The sequence below is a fragment of the Euprymna scolopes genome, chromosome 14 (genome assembly GCF_053919585.1).
Source record: "Euprymna scolopes isolate OS-2025 chromosome 14, ASM5391958v1, whole genome shotgun sequence".
Taxonomy (NCBI): domain Eukaryota; kingdom Metazoa; phylum Mollusca; class Cephalopoda; order Sepiida; family Sepiolidae; genus Euprymna; species Euprymna scolopes.
Window position 1 is genome coordinate 16,976,580 of NC_136495.1, and position 25,115 is coordinate 17,001,694.

At 33.9% G+C, this 25,115-nt stretch overlaps 1 protein-coding gene across 1 annotated transcript in view; it reads right to left on the reverse strand.

Moving 5' to 3' along the window:
• Nucleotides 1-25,115, reverse strand: part of LOC145293337 (uncharacterized) — a 145,900-nt gene that overhangs the window by 84,398 nt on the left and 36,387 nt on the right. Inside the window, exons 5-10 of the mRNA XM_080139979.1 lie at nucleotides 22,493-22,667; nucleotides 16,016-16,209; nucleotides 12,777-13,000; nucleotides 8,434-8,555; nucleotides 6,652-6,800; nucleotides 2,005-2,092 (exon numbers count right to left, since the gene is read on the reverse strand). Of these exons, the coding sequence (XP_079996105.1) occupies nucleotides 2,005-2,092; nucleotides 6,652-6,800; nucleotides 8,434-8,555; nucleotides 12,777-13,000; nucleotides 16,016-16,209; nucleotides 22,493-22,667 (952 nt within the window). The remainder of the gene's footprint in view (nucleotides 1-2,004; nucleotides 2,093-6,651; nucleotides 6,801-8,433; nucleotides 8,556-12,776; nucleotides 13,001-16,015; nucleotides 16,210-22,492; nucleotides 22,668-25,115) is intronic.

Below are 25,115 nucleotides of genomic sequence, written 5' to 3' on the forward strand. Positions count from 1 at the left end.
TTGCCTAAAACTTTCGACAGAAGCAACGAATTTTCACAAGACGAGTATCATTTTGAAGCTCAACCCTTCAGACGACAAATACCGAAAAATTGGCTAAAAACATTAATTCCTTTACCCTCAACTGGGCACTTTTATACAGGGAAGGGTTACTTTTTTCGCCGATATTTTTGAAAGTCATCCACTCTTTTCGATTGCCTAGCTTTAATTTAAACCTACGTCACTTCCGGTTTGCTGGTGGTGATAACAGCAAAGACGTCATGTTTTTTCCCGTTCTTTTCCTCTTTTGTCGTACGGGTTTGAGCCGGCCTTCCTATTACCACTTTTTTTTTTTTTGTTCAACACACACCTCCAAACACCCGCGCAATGCCGAGCACCCATGCTAATATATATATATATAAAAGTGAAAATGTCTGTGTGTGTGTGTGTGTGTGTGTGTGTGTGTGTGTGTGTGTGTGTGTGTGTGTGTGTGTGTGTGTACATTTTCCTACCAAAGAACTCTGTCAATTTTTGGTGTAGAGACTCGAAATTTGACATAAGGAGTATTGAGATTTGGGAAAGTCTTTTTAATCGGTTTTCAGCCAGAAATGGCTGTCAAGGGGTCAAAATTCAACGATTTGACCTTTGAAAACTCTACCAAACTCCTCTGCCAATTTGGGGTCTAAACACTTTAAATTTTAAACTTGAATATGGATTAAACTTTATAATTCAATTTGAGCCCAAAAAATAAATGTTAAGGGATTAAAATTGGGGTTAAAGTTTAAAATTTTTTTTACTTCTCTGGTCTCTACCAAATTACTCAGCCAATTTCTGGTCTAAACATATGAAATTTTTACATGGAGGATATTCAGAGATAGGGTAAGTTTTTTGGTTTAGGTCGAAAATTTGAGCTGCCAAGGAGTCAAAGTTCAAAAGATTTGACCTTTGCGGTATCTAGCAAACTACTCAGCCAATTTTGGGTCTAAACATTTGAAATTTATACATAACAGGTATTCAGACATGCGGCAAGCATTTTAATCAGTTTTGGGGCGAAAATTTGGCTGCCAAAAGGTCAAAGTTGAAAGAATTGACCTTTGCAGATTCTACCAAATTCCTCCACTAATTTTGGGTCTAGAGACTTGGAAGTTTAGATGTAGGGAACTTGAACATGGGTAAAACTTTGAATTTTGATTTGAGACCAAAATAACAAATGTTAAGGGGTCAAAATTGGGGCCAAAGTTTAAAAAAAATTGACCTCTGCAGTCTCTACGAAATTACTCAGACAGATTTTGGTCTAAACATTTGAAATCTTACATAAAACATGCAGTGCAAGTTATGAACAGTACATATGCACATTAGCTTTTACAAGGAATGGTGCATCTTCTCCAAGTGGTTACCTCAAGTAATAGCACGAAGCTGGATACTCCAGACTAGATAAATTCTTGTCCTGAAATCCAGTATGACCAAGAGACCAAAATGAAAGATATACTACAACGTATGAAAATGGATAATTGGGGAGAGGAAAATTATGTTCTCATTTTCTTTACTAACTCAGTGTTTAAGAGATAAAGAACTTAAATGGAACATTCGAATATCTATGTATCTCATATAGAGTTTAAGTGTTAGCCCCAGGTAATGGGTCCCTTTATTTCTGAGAAGTTCGACTGAAGTAAAATAAAACAAAAAAGGGAAACCGATATAAAAAGAGGCTGAAGAGAGTTTGACAGATATTGATGTGACCTTTGGTTGTATAGTTTTACTTGTGCATCACCTTGGAGGAGGTAATGCCTGGGAAAATGATATCATGATGAATAAATATATATTACTCTCCCCAAAAGAGGAGCCTTGGAAGATAGTATTATAACAAACAAATATATACTACACTATTCCCACCTCCGAAAAAAAAAAATAAAAATCATGGTTATACCTTGGTAATACCTTGGAGAATGGTAATACCTTGGAGAATGGTATCATGACAAATAAACACTAGGTTACAATAATGCAACTTTATTTCTAAGGAATATCTACCGTGTCTTAGTTTGCGTCTTTCCTCTTTTAACCGTTGCTTTTTAATACGTCGTAAGTGATCAGCTTGATGTCGTAATTCATCATCCGCCTGAAACAGAGAAAAAAGAAAAAAGAAGGAAACAATCAGATTAAATTTGAAAAAAAAAAAAAAAATCATGGTTGAGGGTTCTGAGACTGCATTCTGTTTGGCAAAGAACTGTATCTTGTCACGAATTTAATATAAATTTGTTTAATTTTTAAAAAAATGCAAATTTCTAATTGGAAGTTTATATCTCTATTTGTTTTTAAACAAAAATGTAATATGGAATTCAGAATACAGAATTCAAACATACAGAATGCAGCATTTTAGAACTAGCAGGACGTGTATCGGCGTTGCCTAGTGGGAGTATGACAAAGCAAGAACAAACCTGATAAAGTATCCCCCTCGAAAACAAATAAAACTATGGTTGTTACTGGGGGCCACTGCAAGCTCTGGAAAGTAGCGGGTAGTGGTGGCCGTCGTCCAAATGAAATCATCTTGCTTCCACTCTCAGGCATTGTTTGGCAGTGGCAGCTAGCAGAAACCACTGGTGGTGATTGTCATCACTGTTGGTTACTGGCTATTAGTGCTGGTTTACTCTAAAAGTTAATTTATCTTATAATGATTTTTTGTTTTGTTATTTTTTTTTACATTTTAATTTTCTTAAAGTTTCATAAAAATTGTCCAATAATTATTTATTGTATTTTTTTTTTAAATAGAAAGAATATCTTTTAATAGTTTTAATTAATTTTTCGTTTATTTTTGTAATAACAAAAATAATTTCATTTTTCATTAAAAAAAAATTAGCAGCATTTGCACAAGAAAAAAAAATCACAAAACTTTTGTTCAGAACCTTCCGGCATATTACATAAACTGCCTGAAAAATTCCGACGATAGGATGGCCCTTACTCGGCATAATTACCCAGATTTCTTCTGCTAGATTATACCTTCTTTTAAAATTTTTGTGTCAAAATAAAAAAAAAATAAATAAATCTTCATATGTATCATGAACACTTTTGGTTTTTTGTTGAACCATTATCAGGTGACAAAAACAAATGGACTGGAAAAAAGGAGAGAATTAAAAAAAAAAAAAAAAACAGCCAAGAACGTGCATATGAAGTCAGTCGTCAAAAGAACAAATCGGAAGCTTACAGCTTTATTAATATGAATGTGGTTCTAAAAGTAAAGCCTCCTACTTTTTTTTTAATTTTAATTCAAAAAGTTGAAGAGCTACAAAGATGGGAGTGGTACCATTAAAACGAGCGACCTTTTAAGTTCTAGAATTTATTATTCTACATAGTCACCATCATTCTCAATGCACTTTTGCCAGTGATGAATAGGGCTAGGACAACAGCATATTCTTGTCATTATTTTGACTCTCGAGTGTGTATCCGTTGATATCTTATATGCTTTTAAATAGAGTGATGTGGTTCTCAGTTGATAAACTGTGTTTAACTGTGTCGGATATATACTCAAGAGTCAAAACAATGAAAAGAATATGCTGTTGTCATAACCCTAGTGATGAACAATGGCTGTGCATGGGCGTCCAGAACGTACTTTGTCATACAAGGCTTGTTCCAAAAGTAAAATCTCCTTTTTTTTTACTCAAAAAGTTCAAGAGCTACCGAGGTGGGAGTAGTACCATTAAAAATGAGTGACCTTTTCGACTTCAGAATTTATTTTTCTACATGGTCACCACCATTCTCAATATAATTTTGTCTGGAATTCAATGACACATATCTGCTTCTAACACACGTCCATGACAGGAGTTGCTTTCTTAAAGTCTCACACTGTTTATATCTGCAACAGAGAGATGTTCAGTCATCATAACTATGCAATAAGCCATACCCTCTGATCCATTCAGGTGAAATAAGAAATAAGAGGCGTTACTTTTGGAACGCCCCCACCATACAAGATGGATACTGTTTATATTAAGTTAGGTTTGATTTGTACATGTAGACCTAAAAATTTAGCAAGATTCCCTGAATTTCAATTTCTTATGACGACTTCAGGTAAAGCCTTAAATTTTAGACTTTTTCTAGAATCAAAATTGTGCAATGGATTTTGATAAAAATTGGATAAAGGATTCTAGATATTAGGTTGAGAGTGATTATATCTTGCTTTTAATCTTCGTATGGAAACATAAAGTGATGCAAAACTGTTCTCTTCAGGGAATAAACTTTAGCTTATATATTTGTATTCACTTCTAAAATAACTGACTTATCATGATGAGTTTTTAAACACAGTTACGTTTAAGTGGTCCAAATATGGGTCACATTTAGTTTAATTTAGTTTTATTCAACGGCAATAAAAAGAAGGTCTTCATGATTCAGAATACAGAATTCAAACATACAGAATTTGGTATTTTTATTTTATTTCAGATGTCTTCAATTTTTTAAAATTTTAACAATAGCTATTGGGCATCACTCAATAAATATTTCACAAATTTTAGTTTCTTTTTTGGGTATTTTAAATGCTTTTGAGGTGGCATAGCATGGGCACAAACTCCCATTTAAAAATTTAAATATTTCAGATATACATTAAATTTGATGCGTAGTCATCAGACAAGAATTTCAATTTCTTCTTAAGACACCTTAAGCATAAGCGTTACATTTGAGATATTTTCTAGAACCAAAATTATGCAACGGATTTTGATCAAATTTGAAATAAGGATTCTGAACATAAAGTTTAATATTATTATAACTTGATTTTAAGCTTTGTAAGGTGACATAAAAGTGGTACAAAACTGTTCTGTTTGGGAAATTTCATTTTAGCTGTCGTAAGATGGGTACTCTACTAGTGTATATATATATATATATATATATATATATATATATATATATATATATATATATATATATATATATAACAGTTATCTGTGAACGTGTGTTTCTCCATATATACAGCTCACGATAGTAATATATATGGTTACATCCAAAAACATATAGACTCAGATCTAAGGGAGACTACTTCTAAGAGGAGATAATTTATACTAAATGTTATTGTTTTTAATAAAAAGCAACGCACACACGCACGCGCACACACACACATATATATGTTGATTTTTGTTAATTTTAATAATGAAATTTGGTAGATCACACTTTTTGTGTCTTTGAGATGAGATTGTTTGTGGCATTACTACTACAAGGTTACTTCCCTTGTTTGCTATGATAGATTATCTCCCCTTGTGTTAATGCATTTGGGCAATCTATAATATATAAATATCACCTGTCTGTTTAAATGTATGTATGTATGTTTATTTATTTATTTTTTTTTTAAATTTTCTTCCTTTGAAAACTGTAACGTTGGGTATGGGTAGCCAAATCAGCTGCCAACATTGCCCTGCTTTTTATTGAAACCAACCGAGAGCTCTTTTTAGTCTCCTCATTGTTGTTCCCTTAAGCGCAATTGTCTGGATCTCTTTTGCACTTGGTTCACCAAGAATATTAGTTAGGTAGGACTTCAGGTTCTTTTTCATAAGCCCTGTGGCACCTATAATAACTGGTATGATTGGTATCTCCCTAAGATTCTAGTTTCTTTTCATATCATACATGAGACCTTGATATTTGGTCTGTTTCTCCCTTTTAGCTCTATTCAGATCTCCATCACTAGGGACACTCACTTCAACCAAGGTTGCCACTCTCTCTGACTTATTCCATATAACTATGTCAGGATGCATGTATGTTTGTATGTCTACCTAAAATTTTCGATAAAGGTGACGAATTTTCACAAAATCGGTATTGTTTTGAAGGGTAACTCTTCGGACGACAAATATCAAAAAAATTGGCTAAAAACATTAATTCCTTCACCCTCAACTGGGCACTTTTCTACAGGGAGCGGTCGCTTTTTTTGCCGATATTTTCGAAAGTCATCCCCTATTTTCGATCGATTAACTTAATTTAAATCTTTGCCACTTCCAGTTTGGCGATGGATGCAACGGCAAAGACGCCACATTTTTTTTTTATTTTGCATGTTCTTTTCCTCCTTCACGGTACGGGTTCGAGCCTACCTGCCTACTACCACCTTTTTTTTTTTTTGCTCAATACACACCTCCAAACACCCGGGAAATGCCAGGCACCCAGGCTAGTATGTATATAAAATATTATACAGGAGATTAATTGATATCTGATACCTATTGTTATAATTTCACAAAAACCAAAAGGTATCCAAATTTTCGCGAATGGCTTCCACACTCTTTTTGCTGCCTTTGATTAAAACAAAACCAACATTACCCGCTCTTACACCTAGAAGCCACATTTCAAAATTTATAATGATCAGTTAATTAGTTTAGGAGTGAATCCTCTGCATAGAAATATATAAATATGTAGAGATACCTAACTTTATACAAATAGAGAAATAGAGTTGCTCAAGTCACAATTTATTTGACATTAATTGATTTTAATATTTTAATATTAATTTTTATTATTTACTAATCGTTTTCTAACCATGGACTGAAAATAAAAACACCTGATTGAAGATGGGGAATGATTCTATAAAATTATCACGTTCTTATTTAACACGCCAATAAAAATAAATAATTTTCACATTTAAAGTATAAAAAAAAGAAAGTATAAAAAAAAAGTATATAAAAAAAGAGTAAATCTCAGTATTACCGGTTTGCATCTTACCTCTTGTCTTGAAGCAGTCAGACTGAAATGAGGTTGTATCGTTGGTAAGTTGACATAATGGAAGGGAGATAACCGATCGTTACTCGTAGCGCAATTGATTGAAAGAGGTGGCAGCATTTCGATCTGACGGCTTGGTTCTACTTCATAATCTGCAAACAATAAAATAAATAAAAATCTTAATAAAATGGTGGATTAATTCTTCTCTTAATAAATGACAGAGAAAAAAAAAAGAAGAAAATTATTCTAAAATTCACATGCGTTTTCGTTCCCTCCTAAAATATGCATAAACTATATGTATAACATATCTCTGATTGTGAGTTAGGTCATACAGAAATCTTCTTTTTTTTTTTTTTTTTTTTTAAATATAATAAGTGCCTTTTTAAACAGGGAATCATGCTGAAACTAACCTACTTAAGAAAAGTCATGTTTCTACATGGACTTCAGTTAAACCCCTTTTGAGTGGAAACTAACATTATCTTTAGTGGATATCTTGAGTAGTCGGCTTCTGGGTTGTCGAATGGTGACTACCGAGAAAGACTAGAATTTAAGAGTTTCAGTAAAAAGTACATATATTCCAACTGCTGACGAGGGAGTAGGATTTGCAGTCAGAGTCAACTCTTCAGGGATTGAAGTAGGCAGTTGGATTTGGATGTTCAAAGAAAGAATTAATTTTTGGTGGTTCTCAGGAAAAGAGGGTCTGTTATGTCTGGTTGAACTTGTGTATTTTTATTTGGCTGGTATAAAAGACCCCATTTTGAAAGTCTACTATTCAACCAAAGGAAACGGATATCATTTGTACCCCACTCCAATAAAAAAAATAAACATCTGTTAATTGTTTATAAACTGGACTCATGGTTTTGCTCAGGATAAGAATTCTTTGTTGCAGTACTGACTTTCGTTGCAGGAATTTCAGCATGGGGCAATCCAGTTGAGGTTTCCAGAATGGGTGATCTTAATGCTGAGAGTCGAGGCACATCATAGGTATCACCCAGAAGAATTTTCTTTTCAGTTGACCAAGTCACTGTTTTTATAAGCTTGGTTAATTTTGATACAGGATTGGTACTTTTGGGGTTTAAAATGATTTTTACTGATTGGAAAGTATTGAATTAACACATTTCTGTGAAAACTAACTTGCTTTTAGAAGCATAGAGGAAAGCATTGACATTTGTATGAATCGCATCTCGATGTAAAAATCTGAAGTCAAACTGCCACTTGATTTTATTAGTGACTTCCTCTTTCAGAAGAAAGAAAGAAGTGAAAAGGAAAAGAAGAGGAAAGAGTAAACCAAACGAGCAAAGAAAGAAAAGGGGGAGTTTATATCAGCTTGGTAACTTTTCTATATCCGTTCGTTTTGCACATTCATTTCTACTCTACCACTGAGTGATTCCCTCTTTACAGATAATTTCCATAATGTGTTCACCCCCCTCCCTATGTAAATACCTCTGACAAATCTGACAAGCAGCAAAATCCCACCCCTACACAGTAGAGATCCCCAAATGCCCGAAAGTTTTCTATTCTAATAGTTTCTTCCTTAGGATTGTTGGACTTCGAAATTCCCTTCTGAGTTCCTGCTTCCCTGACTGCAGAAGTTCAAGTGTAATGTAAACAGACATCTTGCTGCTCAACTCCCTACATAGCATCCATGCAAATTATGTCCCAGAAAGTAGACCTCTACATCAAAGTCGCACTGTGCCTTGTTTAAGGTGAAAATGTAATAAAAAAATATACATAAACACATTTTAAATTAGATAACAAAATAACAATAAAAAAAGAAGTTTGTACCTGAGTAGTTGTCTGGTTCTTTTGAATATCCATTATGCTCCCCAACAACCAGGCAGCCATTTTGGTTTTGATTAATTTCATCCATTTTGATTTTAACATCGTTTTTCATTTCAGATTTTTTACTGAAAAATCAAATAAAAAATCAGGTTCAATTTTGATTGCTAAAAATTAGGTAAAAAAAAAAAAATGATTAAAGTATCGTAAATTTAAAACTTCAGAAACATTTTGGATTTTATGAAAAACTAGCAGGGGTGCCCGGCGTTGCCCGGGTGTTTGTAGGTGTTTTTTTTTTTTTTTTTTTTTTTTAAAAGGATGGAAACTGTACTGCAAAGGAGGAAAAGAAGGTGAAAAAAGGGTTAGTAATTAAGTTTTGGTGACGAAAGATGAAATAAAAATTTTTTTAAAAAGTCTTTCTCGTTAACCATTATGCCATGGTGGATATGGAAATCAATGAGTTGGTAAATAAGTTAAGAATCACGCATGCACAGAAATGAACGTTTGGCTTTCTGCCGTTTTATTTATTTGTTTTTCCACAATGTTGGGGAAAACCAGCTCCCCCCCCCCAAAAAAAATAGGGAACTTTGGCAGTGTCCAAATGAATAGCAATTGTCTGATATGAAGAGTTTCCCCCACATTGATCAAGCCTTCAAAACGTCCCAGCCTGGAAGGCCTTTGCTTCGATTAGTTTTGCTTTATTTATATGAGAAAGACAAAGAAACACTCGAGACGAGGGAATTTCAAAATAAAGATAGAGACGATTTCCGTCTGCAAATTGGAGATATTATGATCTAGGAATTATAATGAAACTTCTCCATAAATGTAACCAACGTGAGAAGCCTGGCGAAAAAAAGCCCTTCACGGACATACGCAAACGTACGCACATTTTGCATTTTATATTATGGATCAAAACTCAGCTTGAATCCCACCATCACCTTCCTGTGCCTGTTTTACACATATTTTAATGAAATTTGCTTTGATGTTTGGCAACATAATCTCACCCCTTCACTGTAAAGGACAATAGATGCCAGAAAGCCTTCTACTCTAACAGTTTCTTCATTTTGACTGCTAAACTTTGGAATTACCTCCTTGTTACCTACTTCCTTGCCTGTACTGACTGGGGATGTCTAAATGCAAAGGCATCTCCTCTGTAATGCAACGTTGCAGAGTGACGCGAGGCAGGTCAAATGATTGCATTTTCTGTGGATCGTTGTTTTATATATATATACTAGCAGTTCAGCCTGGCTTTGCTCGGACCCTATGTACTGTTCATAACTTTATGTGCATAAGTTTAGTGGTTATATTTAAATTCTGAAAGAACAACATGTAGACACATATATTAAGAATTTATTGTTTGACAAAAGGAATATATAGAAGGGGTTATGTTGATTTCCTTAATCCATGGATTTTCAATAAAGGCTCATATCATCAGAGTAAATGAAATGCGGTTAGCAAAATGTTCAGCTGTGAATAGACACTTATTTTGCTTTTCAGCGCAAATATTGAAAATAGTTTTTTAAGTGGTGAATTATAATTATATGAAAATAATTATAGGAAAAGGGCATTTGATACAACCTGGGTAGTCCATTATCAGAAGGAGTACAATGTCCTCCAAGGTTATAAATCCAGGTAGACAGAATATTGGTCCAGGAGAGAAGGCAGTACTCCCATATAACAAAAAAGCATGGTTGCTCCTTATTGATTTTCCGAAAGGTATACGGGGCAGCCGTATTCGTTGGTGCGTTCAGTGTGTTTTGGTAGATGTAATCCAAAATCTTTTTAGGTGTTGACACAGTGTATCAGATGTTGAATGGATATACCATTCCATTGTATATAATGTAATAGAATTTGAGCATTGAATTATGCATGCAATGGACCTCGAAATCAATTTTTCCAAAGATCTGATTTCTAATCAGTGTCTTATCTCAATTATATATATATATATATATATATATATATATATATATATATATATATATATATATATATATATATATATATTAAAAAGTTTGACTCATGTTCAGGTAACCTACATCTAAAATGTCAAGGTTTTAGACCCAAAATTGGCAGAGGAGTTTGGTAGAGTCTGCAAATGTCAACTCTTTAAACTTGGACCTCTTGGCAGCCAAAATTTCGCCCCAAAACTGATTAAAAAACTTGCTGCATGTCTGAATACCCTTTATGTAAAATTTCAAATGTTTAGACTCAAAATTGATTGAATAGTTTGTTAGAAACCACAAAGGTCAAAATTTTTTAACTTTGACCCCTTGGCGGCTAAATTTTGGACCAAAAACTGATTAAAACGCTTGTCTTATGTCTGAATACACTTTATGTAAAATTTTAAATGTGTTAGACCAAAAATTGGCTGAGTAATTTGGTAGAGACCGCAGAGGTCAAATTTGTTAAAACTTTGACCCCAATTTTGACCCCTTAACATTTATTGTTTTGGGCTCAAATCAAATTAAAAAGTTTGATCAATGTCCAAGTAATCTACATCTAAAATTTCAAGTGTTTAGACCCAAAATTAACGGAGGAGTTTCGTAGAGTTTTCAAAGATCAAATTATTGAACTTTGACCCGTTGACAGCCAAATTTCTGTCCAAAAAAATGATTAAAAAGATTTTCCCAAATCTCGAGTCAGTAGACTGAAAACTGAGAGAGTAATTTGGTAGGGAAATGTACACACACAGACACACACACACACATAGACAATTTTCCTTTTACAGATATATATATATATATATATATATATATATATATATATATATATATATGGATTCCACAATCACGTTGACACACTAGTTCTTGGCACATCTCCAAAGTTAAGCAATGTTGAGCTTGGCCAGTACCAGATGGGTGACTATTTGGGAAGGCTAGGCACTCTATATACTATACCGAGTCATAGAAATTTCCAGGTTGAGGGTGCATTAATTCACTGGGAGAGATACACCTCCAGTTTTCATTTTTCATTAAGACATGCATCTAGGAGAAGGTAACTCTGATATAAAAACTGTATACTCAGTGGCAGTCATCTGCACAGACAAAGGTTAGCAATAATACCAAAAAGTGTGGTTGGTTCTACACAAAGCCTTCACCATTATAAAAAAAAAAATCATCTGTGTGGATTTCTGAGCAACTTAGTTGTTGTGGCGGAAGCTCATACATTGAAATCGATCAGAAACATATATATATATATATATATATATATATATATATATATATATATATATATATATATATATATATATATATATTATAGGTGCTAAGATAAATTTATCATTTTTAAATATGAAAATCAAATGTTATGGTTACCATTTTGAAGAAACAAGAGAGAAAACTCCAAATAATTCAACTTTGGCAAGATTTTAGAAAGCCAGAGAAGAGGGACTTTGGAAAAAACTAAAATTCATCATTTGCTAACTCCCCTTAAAATAGCTCTTCAGAAATAAAGTTTAAAATCAGTATAGTACATTATTGTAATTCCTACAAATTACCCGTAATAGCTCAAAAATTATTTTTTTTATGAAAATAAAATTATTTGATCAATTTATATGATTTTTGTGTACAATATTTTCTTTCCGTCATGTTAGGGTTATGTAATCGATAAGGATTTTTCTTTATATTTGTTTTTTCTTGCTGGGAGGTGGGTGTATGGACTTGCACCAAAAAGAAGAAATAGCAAAAAATGGTTCATTCAAACTAGCAGGACCTGTGAAAATTCCACAGTGGCATTTTTCATATGTAATATATTGCTGCTAGACATTCTGTGGATGTTCGGCCTAAATGGAGACTCTGCAATATTATTTTAGGCCCTTTGTAAAAGTACTTATCTAAGTAATCAGGTTAATGTAGCATCAGAATATATCTGGTTATTACGGTTTATCTCCAATATCCTTATAGGAGTCTGTGACATATTTCCATTACATGGATGCCCCACGTGAACAGAACCCCCACAATATCATTATACCATCTTTAAACAGAACAGATACTACCCTTCGATCCTAGCCAGAAAACTAAGAAGGTATATTTTAGTTTTACATACGGCCTCAGTGCAACATCATATTTTTTTATTTTTATTTTTTTTTTACATTGCGCCTTCTGTGATCGGGAGATCCTATTTATTAAAAAAATGATAGAAAATGATAACATACTACATACATTAAATTAGCATGCCTATGCACTAATTTGATTTTCATCGTATGTTATCAGCTTCTATTCTCCTTTTTAATAAATAGGATCTCCTAATCGAATAATTTATAATCTGCGAACCATCACACACACACACACACACACACACACACACACATACTTTAAAGGTACTACGCTTTTAATATATGGATAACATACGCAGTTTTTCCATTGATTGCTTTTTTCATTTTCTTCTTTTCCTCATAAAGATTCTTTAATGATGCTTCACTTTCCGATTCTTTCTTGTTTTTTTTACCAACTTTTGGTAATGCCACACTATACGCCTGCTTTTTGGGACCATTCTTCTTAAGCAGGGAAGGTTGTTTTCGTATAGGAATGTCTTGTCGAATCAAATTGGTTTCACTTGTGTCAGTGTTTACATCCTGGAAAAAAAAAAAATGGAAAAAAAAAAATTAAATAAATAACAACAATAATTCTTGTGTTTTTGATTATTAGAAAACTAAGTGCACTGATCCGGTGTTGTTTGGGAACCATTACATTCAATTTTGTTTTGTAAATATTTCTACCTTCTATAAAAAAAAAAAAAAAAAAAAAGAACTTAGTTGTAAACAAATCTGGCTCAAAAAGTAAATTTGAATAATCACTTACTAAAAAAAAATAAGAGTTACCCCTCTTAGCTGATTTTTCTTTTAAAGTGACTATTTGAGAATAACTAAATATTACTAGTTTGATTGTTTTGTTTTATGGGATATCAACCCTTTGCATGTTATTTAATGCCGAATCCAGTAATTTTGGAAAAAAGTTTTTATGCTTCAAGTTCTTTATATCTTTAAGTATTTATTCATGGTGTTTGGTTTGGTTGTTTTGAAGAGGAAAATTGTTGTTATTGTTTTTGATATTGAAGAACATGATTGAGTTTTGTAAAGAAAAAAGAAAAAAAAAAAGAAAAAAAACTGTTTCAATGATTATTGCATTTTAGTCCAGGAAGCTACATATGAAATTGTATTATCAGATTAAATATATTTAAAAAATCAGATGTAACAAGTTATGCTAGTCTATTGTAAATAATATGGAACAACAATAACAAATGAAAGTTAGCTTGTCAGAATCAAATTTTTGATTTTACAACTTAAATGATATTTTGGTCCAACATAATTTCGTATATTAAATGCACAATCTGATGAATTCTTCTCTTTGGATTTCTTTTTCTTTTTTTTTTTTTTTTTTTTTTTTTGCAACATTTTCTTGATTCTGACTTAAGTAATAATTTTAGATACAGACAGACACAAACCGAATCTCCATTAATAAAAAAAAGTAAAGGTATAGTTTTGGCTTCAGACCAACAGATATCATATCTCCATTAATAAAAAAAGTGATAGCATAGCTTTACCTTCTGAAACACATATACCAAATCTCCATCAATAAAACAAGTAACAATATCATTTTGGCTTCAGAAAAACAGACATAATATCTCCATTCATCATATAATTAATAATATAGCCTTGGCTTCAGACAGAAACATACAAAATCTCCGCTAATAATAGAAATAATAGTATAACTTTGGCTTCAGACAAATACCAAAATCTCCATTAATAAAAGAAGAAATAGTATACTTTTATTTTCAGACAGGTAGATACAAATTCTCCATTAATAATAGAATAGAATAGTCCTGGCTTAAAACAGAAAGATACCAAATCTCCATTAATAATAGAAGTTATAGTATAGCTTTCGCTTCAGACAAACAGATACCAAATCTCCAATGACAATAGAAGTAATAGAACAGTTTTGGCTTCAGACAGACACATACCCAATCTCCATTAATAAAAGAAGTTATGGTATAATTTTGTCTTCAGGTAAACATATCTCATATCTCCATTAATAATAAAAGTGATTTTATAGTTTTCGTTTCAGACAGATAGATACCAAATCTCCATTAGTAATAGAAGTCATAGTATTACTTTGGCTTCAGACAAATAGATACCAAATCTCCATTTATAATAAAAGTAATAGCTTTTGTTTCAGACAGCCAGATACCAAATCTCCACTAATAGTAGAAGTAATAGTATAGCTTTGGTGTCAGACCGACAGATACCAAATTTCCATTAATGAAAGAAGTAATGGTACAGTCTTGGTTTCAGACAAAATGATATCATATCTCCATTAATAATAGAATAGTATAGTCCTAGCTTAAAACAGACAGATACCAAATCTATCCTGATAATAGAAGTAATAGCTTTAACTTCAGATAGACAGATACCAAATTCTCATCAATAATAGAAGTAATATTTTTTGTTTCAGACAGCCAGATACAAAATCACCACTTATAATAGAAGTAATAATATAGTTTTTGTGTCAGACAAACAGATACCAAATCTCAATTAATAATAGAAGTAATAGTATAGTTTTGGTTTCAGACAAAACAATATCATATCTCTATTAATAATTAGTTTTAGCTTCAGACAAAGGGAGATACAAAATCCCCATTAATAATAGAATAGTATAGTCCTGACTCAAAACAGAGAGATACCAAATCTCAACTTATAATAAAAATAATAGCTTTTGCTTCAGACAGCCAGGTACCAAATCTTCATTATTAATAGAAGTCATAGTATTACTTTGGTTTCAGACAAAGGGAGATATCAAATCTGCATTAATAATAGAAGTAATAGTATAGCTTTCACTTCAGACAGACATATACCAAATCTCCATTTATAATAGAAATAGTATAGTTTTAGTTTCAGACATATATATTCAAAATCTTCATTAGTAACAGGAATAATAGTATAGCTTTCACTTCAGACAGACATATACCAAATCTCCATTTATAATAGAAATAGTATAGTTTTAGTTTCAGACATATATATTCAAAATCTTCATTAGTAACAGGAATAATAGTATAGCTTTCACTTCAGACAGACATATACCAAATCTCCATTAATAATAGAAATAATAGTATATGTTTGGCTCCAGAATGACAGATGCCAAATCTCCATTAATAAAAGAAGTAATGGTACAGTTTTGGCTTCAGACAAACGGATACCAAATCTCCACTGATAATAGTATAGTTTTGGTTTCAGACATATAGATATCAATTCTATATTAGTAATAGAATATTAGGAGTAATAGTATTGCTTGTGCTTCAGAAAGACATACCAAATCTCGATTTATAATAGAAGTTATAGAATAGTTTTGGCTGCAGACAGACAGATACCAAACCTCCATTAATAATAGTAGTAATAGTATGACGTTGGCTTCAGACAGACAGGTACCAAATCTCCATTAGTAATTGATTATTTTTTAATATGTTTACAAATTTTATATTTATTATGTAAGTTTCTTAACTGACATCAGATTAAAGGTTATATAAGCTCATAACTACGTGCAAATTTTTAATTCTTAAAAAAAATAAGTTTTTTTGTTTTGTTTTTTCTACAAACCTGCATTGAGGTAGTTTGCATAAGTTGTGGTGTCGGTGATTTGCTGTGCATAGATTTCGTTGGACGCATACGGAAACACTTGAAGTAGATGAAGAGGATGCACCAAATAAGAAATAAAGCAGCTGACAATGTTCCAAGGACAGCTCCGATGATCCAGTCTTTGGATGGCTCTGGTTGCGGTGGCTTTAAATAAGCTGAAAAAAAAAAGGAGTCAACGAATATTAAATTATGAAAAGAATTTACTTGCTTCGTTTTCTGACCACTTGCTTTTGGAATTCCCTTCTTGTTTCCTGTTTCCTCCATCCATACTAATATGCAGAAATTTAAATGTAATGTAAAAAAAAAACTTTTATTTTAGGGAAATCGATCCAGATCAAGCATGAAGGCACTTGATGTAAGAAGGCTGTCTAGGCCCCACTAAGGTTACTCCCTATAAATCTTGCTCCTATCACAATAGCCCTAAACAACGCAGTGACAGTATGACTTGTTTGGGGTTGAGAAAAGTAAAAAAACAAGTTGTATTTCGTGAATAAATCTTTCTTGCTGCAACATTGACAGTCAGGTGTGTTGTGGTTTGGCTTGGAATTGTAGATATTTTAGCTTGAAAGAATTTCAAATTGCATTGTTATGCTGACTGAACTTATATATTCATGACCTGAAAGTTTCATCTTTCTGTTGCAGATATTTACGGTGTGAGTTTCTAAGAAAGCAACCCTTGTCATGGACGTGCATCAGAAGCAGAGATGCATAACTGAATTTCTGGTGAAAGTGTAATTAAAATGGTGACCATGTAGAAAAAAAAAAAGATTCTGGAGCACTCTTGTCCTCTGTAGCTCTTGAACCTTTTGAGTTAATAAAAAAATAGGAGGCTTTACTTTTAGAACGATCCTTATATGACAAAGCCCACTCCAGACCCCCATGCACAGCTATTGTTCATTGCTAGAAAAAATGAATTGAGAATGATGGTGACTATGTAGAAAAATAAATTTTCAAGAACACAAGGCCACTCGTTTTAATGATACCACTCTGTCTTCATAGCTCTTCAACTTTTTTAATTAAAAAAATAGGAAGCATTACTATTGGAACGAGCCTTCTCTTTGTGTAAAGAAATTGAGCTTAGATATTTGGACAATGTCAAAACATTGTTAATTCATTGCCCGCATAGCACCAGCCAAATAGCGCAACAGTTAGAAGCTCCGACTGTCATTTGGGTGGTTGGGTTTTGATCCTGGCTTGAGGTAGTTACTTGTCTAGCCACATTGATGAGCTGTGAAACAGCGAAACAGTGTTGTATGTGGATGACTCTCTCTCTCTCTCTCTCTCTCTCTCTCTCTCTCTCTATATATATATATATATATATATATATATATATATATATATATATATATATTCCTGTGGAAATATTCTTTATTCACTTATATTTCCTTTTTATATATACCAATCCTTATTTAAGAAGCTTAACGTAATTACAGAGCATATAATTTTTTTTTATTACATTTTAACCCCAAACAAGGCACATTGCCACTTTGTTGTAGGGGGCTACTATCAGGGACATAGGCATCATGGGTACTGTGTAGGGAGTTGGGCAGCAAGATGTCGGTTCACGTTACACTTGAACTTCTGCATGTCAGTACAGTTTGATAAGCAGGGGCCCGGAAGGGAATTCCAAAGTCTAGCTGTTCTGGGGAAGAAACTACTGGAGTAGAAGGTTCTCTTGCATTTAGGGATCTCTACTGTGTAGGAGTGGGATTTAGCTGCTTGTTGGGTATTTACGTCGAGGGGGCACAAGTGATTGCAGTTCGTCAGAGCATTCACTGTTAAAGTACTTGTAGAACAGACAGAGGGATGCAACGTTTCATCGATGGGACAGAGGCTGAAGTTTAGTTGACAGTTCAGGACCTATCAGATTGGCGACTCTCTTTTGAACCTTGTCTAGGAGCGAGAGACTAGTGGTAGATCCACCAGCACAAATATGACAACAATACTTCATACATGGGCGAATAGTGGCCTTATAGAGGTGCAAGATACTTTTGAGCGTTAGTATCTTTCTAGCACGATAGAGAGAACCCACCTTCTTCGCGGCGGTCCTGTAATTGTTCCAACTCATGTTTCCTGTGAGCATTAGGCCGAGGAGTATAAAAGATGTACTTTCAGATAAAGAGTCATTGGCCATTGCTATTGGTGGTAGAGAAAGTTTCTTGTAATTATTGAAGGAAACGATTTTAGTCTTGGCAGCATTGAATGTGACCATCCATTTATGTCCCCATTCCACTACAGATTGGAGGTCATCCTCTAGTGTTTATGCCATTTCTTTAGATATGTGTTCATTTGTTTTCCTGTTGTGTCTGATATAGAACGTGGTGTCGTCAACATATATACCCATCTCGCAAACAATTTTGTCAGGGAGGTCATTTATGAATATTAGGAATAATAGAGGTCAAAGGATAAACCCCTGAGGCGCTCCCGCATTTATATCATATTGTTTAGATGTACGACCGTTGAGGACAACCTGGATTTTTCTCTTATCTAAGAAGGATTTTATTATGTTATGTATTCTTCCAGTGATACTATATGATTTAATTTTCCTGAGAAGACCTTCATGCCATACCCTGTCAAAAGCCTTAGATATATCTAGAGCTACCGCTCTGCCCTCCCCCACTTTGTCCAGTGACTGGTATATGCATTCTGAGATTACAGTTAGGATGTCTGCTGTGGAACGGGCTTGCCTAAATCCATATTATTGGTCAGTCAGAAGTTTAGCATCTGTAAGGTGATAGACTAGAGCTTGGTTAATTATGGTCTCAAATATTTTGGCGAAAAGTGGGAGGAGGCTAATGGGGCGATAATTTATTGGGTCAGTTCTTTCGCCAGAATTCTTGAAAACTGGCACTACAGAAGCAGTTTTCCAGCAGGCAGGAAAGGCATTTGTTGTAAAGTTTGGAGAGAACTGGAGCTACTTTGGCAGAGCACTTTTTTAATAGCACAGCTTGGATGAGATCAGGTCCACATGCTTTTGCAGTGTCAAGATTTCTTATGATAGCATGCACCTGAGAAGGGGTGATTTTCAGATCGTCTAGTGTGGCATCTGTCCGCAAAGGAAAATCAGGTGTCGCGTTGGAGGCAAACCGACTGGCAAGCATGTTAGCCTTCTCAGTTGCAGAGCAAACAACCTCATGATTGTTGGATAGTGGGGCAATTGTTGATTGCTTATTATTTACTACACTGTTGTAGATTTTCCAGAAGTCGCAGGTTCCTAATTTCTGTGCTTCGTTGCGTTTTTTCAGTAAATTCTGTCTTAGCTGTCATCATTTCTTTCTTACAGTTACTTCTGGCTTCTATATACTTCTGCTTGCTTGAACTGGACTTATGTTGGTAAAATATTGCAGCATTAAGAATTTTATTTTAAAATTCAATTTATAACGTTACATAATCAATTCTTAATGCTGCAATATTTTAAATTATACATTTATTATATTTTTTTACGAGAATATCTTGTCCTTTTCTTTTACAGTTTTAACAACTAGTCCTTTACTTTTCTATGTTTAAGCTTAACCATATTACTTTTCATGCTCGCATTTTTCTATAATATATATATAAATATAAGTAAACTTGAATTTTAATATTAATATAAATATGTGTGTGTGTGTGTGTGTGTGTGTGTGTGTGTGTGTGTGTGTGTGTGTGTGTGTAAATATTTTGTACCAATCTATTAATCCCCCCCTCCCTAACTGAATTGGCCTTGTGATATATTGAGCTAAATCAAATAAAGCTGGATTCTCATCATCCTTTCTTCCATCCTTGATTAAATATTTCACTTTTTTATTTTCATAATAAACAAAGTGACTTCTTACATTAACTGACTAATTGCTATTGCCTCCTAATCAAGAAAGTATTTTATTATTCCACTCGTTTTTTGCTATGGATTACAGGCGGGATAACAATTTACCTTGCCCGTTTAAACCGATTCATTTCTAAATAAGTTTGTTCATGTTTAATGACATGCCAATCATTATAAGGTTATCTCAGATCAAAAGAGATTTGAGCGCTTATACACTATTAGGACGAAATCTCGGAAATCGTAAAACTGAATTTCACATGAAAACAATTATATCTACGTATTCCTCGTATTTTCAAGATGATTATATCCAAAAATTACAAAAATCGATAAGGTAGAAAATTATTTATTAAAGAAAATAAAAAATAGAATTTGATGAAAATGATCATAAAACAGAGTTCAAAAGGGACGTAATTTTCCGTTTCGATTTAAACAATTTTTCACCTGCTAACACGATTAAAAAGTTGTTTTGTTTTTTAATAATTCAATGATATCCAGGTAATTCCGACTGCATAATTTGCAAGCTACCATTGTAAATTATTAGAACTGACAAAAAAAAATCAGTTGAAATCATCGTTTTTTATCTGAAAACTAAATTTATTGACTACAAAATCTCGTCCCAATAATGTAGAAGCGCCAAGTTTTTTTTTTTTTCACTGCATATAAGAAGACTGTCTAAATCTCACTTAAATTGCTATTTATAAACCTTGCTATTATCACAGTAGCTCTTTATGCTACAACAACAATATTACTTATTTGAGCTGAACAAAAGTAAAAAAAAAAAAAAATTGTATTTCAATGATAACGTCACAAAAAATTGCCAATCAAGTGTGTCAGTTTCGTTCGGTGTTGCAGATATTTCTTGGTGCTCACATATTTAATTGGTCAATTCGTGTATAGGTGATTAAGAAATATTCTGGTGAAAAAAATAGCAATGGTGCCGAATCTTTAAGTGCTCCTCTAACTTAATCAAACTATAGGGGACGAATCTATATCTATCTATCTATCTATCTATCTATCTATCTATCTATCTATCTATCTATAAAAGTGAATGTGTGTGTGTGTGTGTGTGTGTGTGCCTGTGTACATTTCCCTACGCAATAGCTCTGACAATTTTAAGTCTACAGACTCGAAAGTTGATATACAGGGTACTGAGATTTGGGAAAATCTATGTGATCGGTTTTCGGCCAGAAATTTTGCTGTAAAGGGGTCAAAGTTCAACGATTTGACCTTTGAGAACTCTACCAAACTCCTCCAACAATTTTGGGTCTAAACACTTGATATTTTAGATATTGGTTCCTTGGACATGGATCTAACTTAATAACTTGATTTGGGTCAAAGTTTAAAAAAATTACGTTTTTTTTTGTTTTTTTTTTGCTCAGCATACACCTCCAAACACCCGGGCAACGCCGGGAACCCATGCTAGTATATCTATAAAATTGAACATGTGTGTGTGTGTGTGTGTGTGTGTGTGTACATTTCCCTACGCAATAACTCTGACAATTTTAAGTGTACAGACTCGAAATTTGATATACAGGGTACTGAGATTTGGGAAAATCGATGTGATCGGGTTTCGGCCAGAAATTTCGCTGTTAAGACGTCAAAGTTCAACAATTTGACCTTTGAGAACTCTACCAAACTCTTCCAACAATTTTGGGTCTAAACACTTGATATTTTAGATATTGGTTCCTTGGACATGGATCTAACTTAATAACTTGATTTGAGTCCAAAACAATAAATATTAAGAGGCCATAATAGGGATCAAAGTTAAAAAAATTACCGTTTTTTTTTTTGTTATTTTTGCTCAGAATACACCTGCAAACACCGGGCAACGCCGGCACCCATGCTAGTATATCTATAAACGTGAAAGTGTCTGTGTGTGTGTGTGTGTGTGTGTGTGTGTGTGTGTGTGTGTGTGTGTGTGTGTGTGTCTGTGTGTCTGTGTGTGTACATTTCCCTATGCAATAACTCTGTCGATTTTCAGTCTACAGACTCGAAATTTGATATACAGTATATTAAGATTTGGGAAAATCTTTGTAATCGATTCCGGCCAGAAATCTACCAGACTCCTACGCCATTTTTGAGTACAAACAATTGAAATGCACATTTACTTACACAGAAGAAACGAATTTAATACTTTCGTATAGCAATAGTTAAAACTATTTAAAAAAGTGACTAGCTATAATCGAGGGTGACTAAAAGGTTCCCCTTTTCATTAGTTTCTACACCGAGCCCACTCCATCCCAATGGTTGCTCCACTTGCTCTAGATCCTTCCCTTATAATGCTGAGTGTTTAGCAAAGGGACATAAAGTATCATTTTTTTAGTCTTTGGTATGAGCTGACTGAGGATTGAACCCTGGTTTTCTGATCCATTATGCTAAATGGGCTATAATGACAGCAAGATTAAACCACTATAGCAACGAATACTTATCTGGTTTTACTAAAACTATTGTTAAGAAGAGGGCACGTTGCTTTATCCAATAACACATACATTTTCTGTGATAATTTGTAGGATAGAAAAAGAATTAAACTTTTATGGACGGGAATTAATTGCCGGGTTGTCATCTGAAAGCTTGAGCTATAATTTATTATCGATACAATCAACCACAAATCCAAGCTGAGCTTTATTGAAATCACTTACTTATGGCAGAAAGAACTACAACTTGTTTTAAGTAGATAGCAAGTTCCTGTGGTTGCAGAAGTGACAGGTGCTTGGCAGCACTGATCGCCGGTACGGGTTTCCCTCTCTTCTCCATATAATAAACCATAGTGACATTATTCGATGAATTGCTTGGTGAACGAGTAATGTTTATCATCTGAAATAAAAATAAACAGAAAATTAAAAAAAATTGAACTTTATTTTATTTTATAAAAGTTGAAAAACGATATGACGTATTCACTCATCAAGTAAACGGTATTAATTAATTCAAAGACCCCACCAAAATGTAGGTCAAAACTAAAAATATTTCAAAAAATATAATGAATAAGAATATCCATAAATTGAGGTATTAATTTTTTTATTCACAAGAAAAAAAGAAATATAAAAAAGGAAAATGAACAAAAAATTTTGGCACAAGGCCAACTCCAAAAGAAGGGGGGGGGGCGGTGAGGTTGGTTGGTCCACCTCGTCTCTGTTGGAACTTAAAAAGATTTCCTTTTCAGCCAGCATCTTTTATCATAATTACCCTTTTAAATGTGTATTTGTGTGTGTGTGTGTGGGGGGGGTCCTACTCCCCCCCCCCAATAAATATGTTTATTTATAGAAACATTTTACAGAAATAATCAATATAGAATTGTAGCAGAGCGATATTTTGGCTGCAGTATTTTAATCCTGCTGGCGAGAACCAATGAGAGTTCCTACCTACAAAAGGAGAGAAACAAAACTCACTACAGACTTGTTCAGCACAAAGACTTGCAAACATACTCTTGATGCTACAACCCACAAGCACACAGTCGACATGACATACTCAACTCGACGGCTTACAAAGAGACACAATGAACAACTACAAACTTATTACAATGGTGACCCTGACAAGTGAACACATTAGCTGAAAACTCCTGTGACAAACGGATGTCTTAACAAATGAACACGTTAGGCCAACAAACCCATGTTTAAACCACCAAACACGTTTCAACCTAACATCGGCTTACTCAAAAGTTGACATCTTAACACACAAGTTGGATGTGATGAAATGGACAAGTTCTTTTTATTAGGAATCAAAGTCGTAATAATTCTTGGCTGTGTATTACAATACTGGACTTTGCTGGTACCATCTCACTTATGGTGAGAGGGTGCGCTAGTGTCAACTACCCTGCTCTTTTAACCTGGGAAATGAATCACAGAGGACCTGAGCACATCATGTGCCTCTGGTGAATGTTCAAGAAATCATGCAATTTTTGTAAAGGATCATGTGTTGAACAGTCGTTCATAGTGAACACAGGCTCCTCATGCTCCATTTGGCCATTAAATCTCTTTATTTGTCGAGAATTTGTCGATGATAGACACCTATGGTCAAGTTTCATTGACCCTCAACCTCAAACTTTGCCGGGCACTCTACTGAGTAGTCATAATTGAGGACCTACCCTATCCAATTCTAGGTGCTGATTTCATAGATTATTTTGACCTGCTGGTTGATGTTAGGAAGTGGAGACTTATGGATAATTTAACATCCTTGTGCGTTCATGTACATCCCTGAACACAGCATACGATCCCAAAATTCTGACTGCCTCTATTGGCGACTGGTTTCAAAGTCTTCGTTTTTCTATCCAGAATTAGGGGATCCTATGTTTAGTTCCACTAAAGTAGTGCACCACATCACCACATCTGGGCCTCCTGTTTTCTCTCGTCCGAGACGACTCACACCTGATCATCTCAAGAAGACTAAGGCTGAATTCAATTCGGGTTTATCTGCTGTTTAAAATGTCCACAAGCATCTCCTCTTCATTCAGTAAAGAATGGTGAAACAGATTTTTGCCCTGTTGGAGACTATCACCAACTTAATTCTGTCATTATCCCTGACAGATATTTAATCCCAAACCTCCAAGATTTTTCAGCTAATCCCTAAGACAGTAATAACTATTCCCTTTAGAAATTTCGAAGTCCTTTTTATGCCATTTGGCCTTCGGAATCCATATGTTTCAATGATTTATTGATGAAGTTGTCCGGAGATTGTACTTACCTATATTGATGACTTGTTGGTCGATAGCGACATGGAGGAAAATCATGTAAAACACAACTGTTTGAACGACTCAGAACACACAATGTATGCATAAATGCAGACAAACGCATGTTTGGACAAAACTCTCTCAAATCTTTGGGTCATTTGATTGACTTTAATGGTATTCAACCGCTTCCAATGCAATTCAATAAATCTCACCTCCTATTTCTTTATGACAGTCACGTAAATTTCTTGGTGAATTTTTATAGAACGCTTATACCTAAATATGCTTATAAACTTCTTTCTTTGACTACCTTGTTGAAAGCACAAAAGAAATTAAATGCCAGAATACAGTTGACCAAAGATACATTATTTTCATTTGAGTTGGTAAAAAAGGAATTAGCTTTTATTCTTTTCTTGGCACATCCTATACCAGATGCCCCTTTATCTTGACAGTAGATGCTTCCAATTCAGCTGTTGGATCAGTTCTTCAGCATACTGTAAATGGAGTAACCCGACCACTGGCATTCTTCTCTTGTCAGCTCAAACCCGTAAAACGTCGCACATTCAACCGAGAGCTGCTGGCAATATATCTGTCTGTTCAAC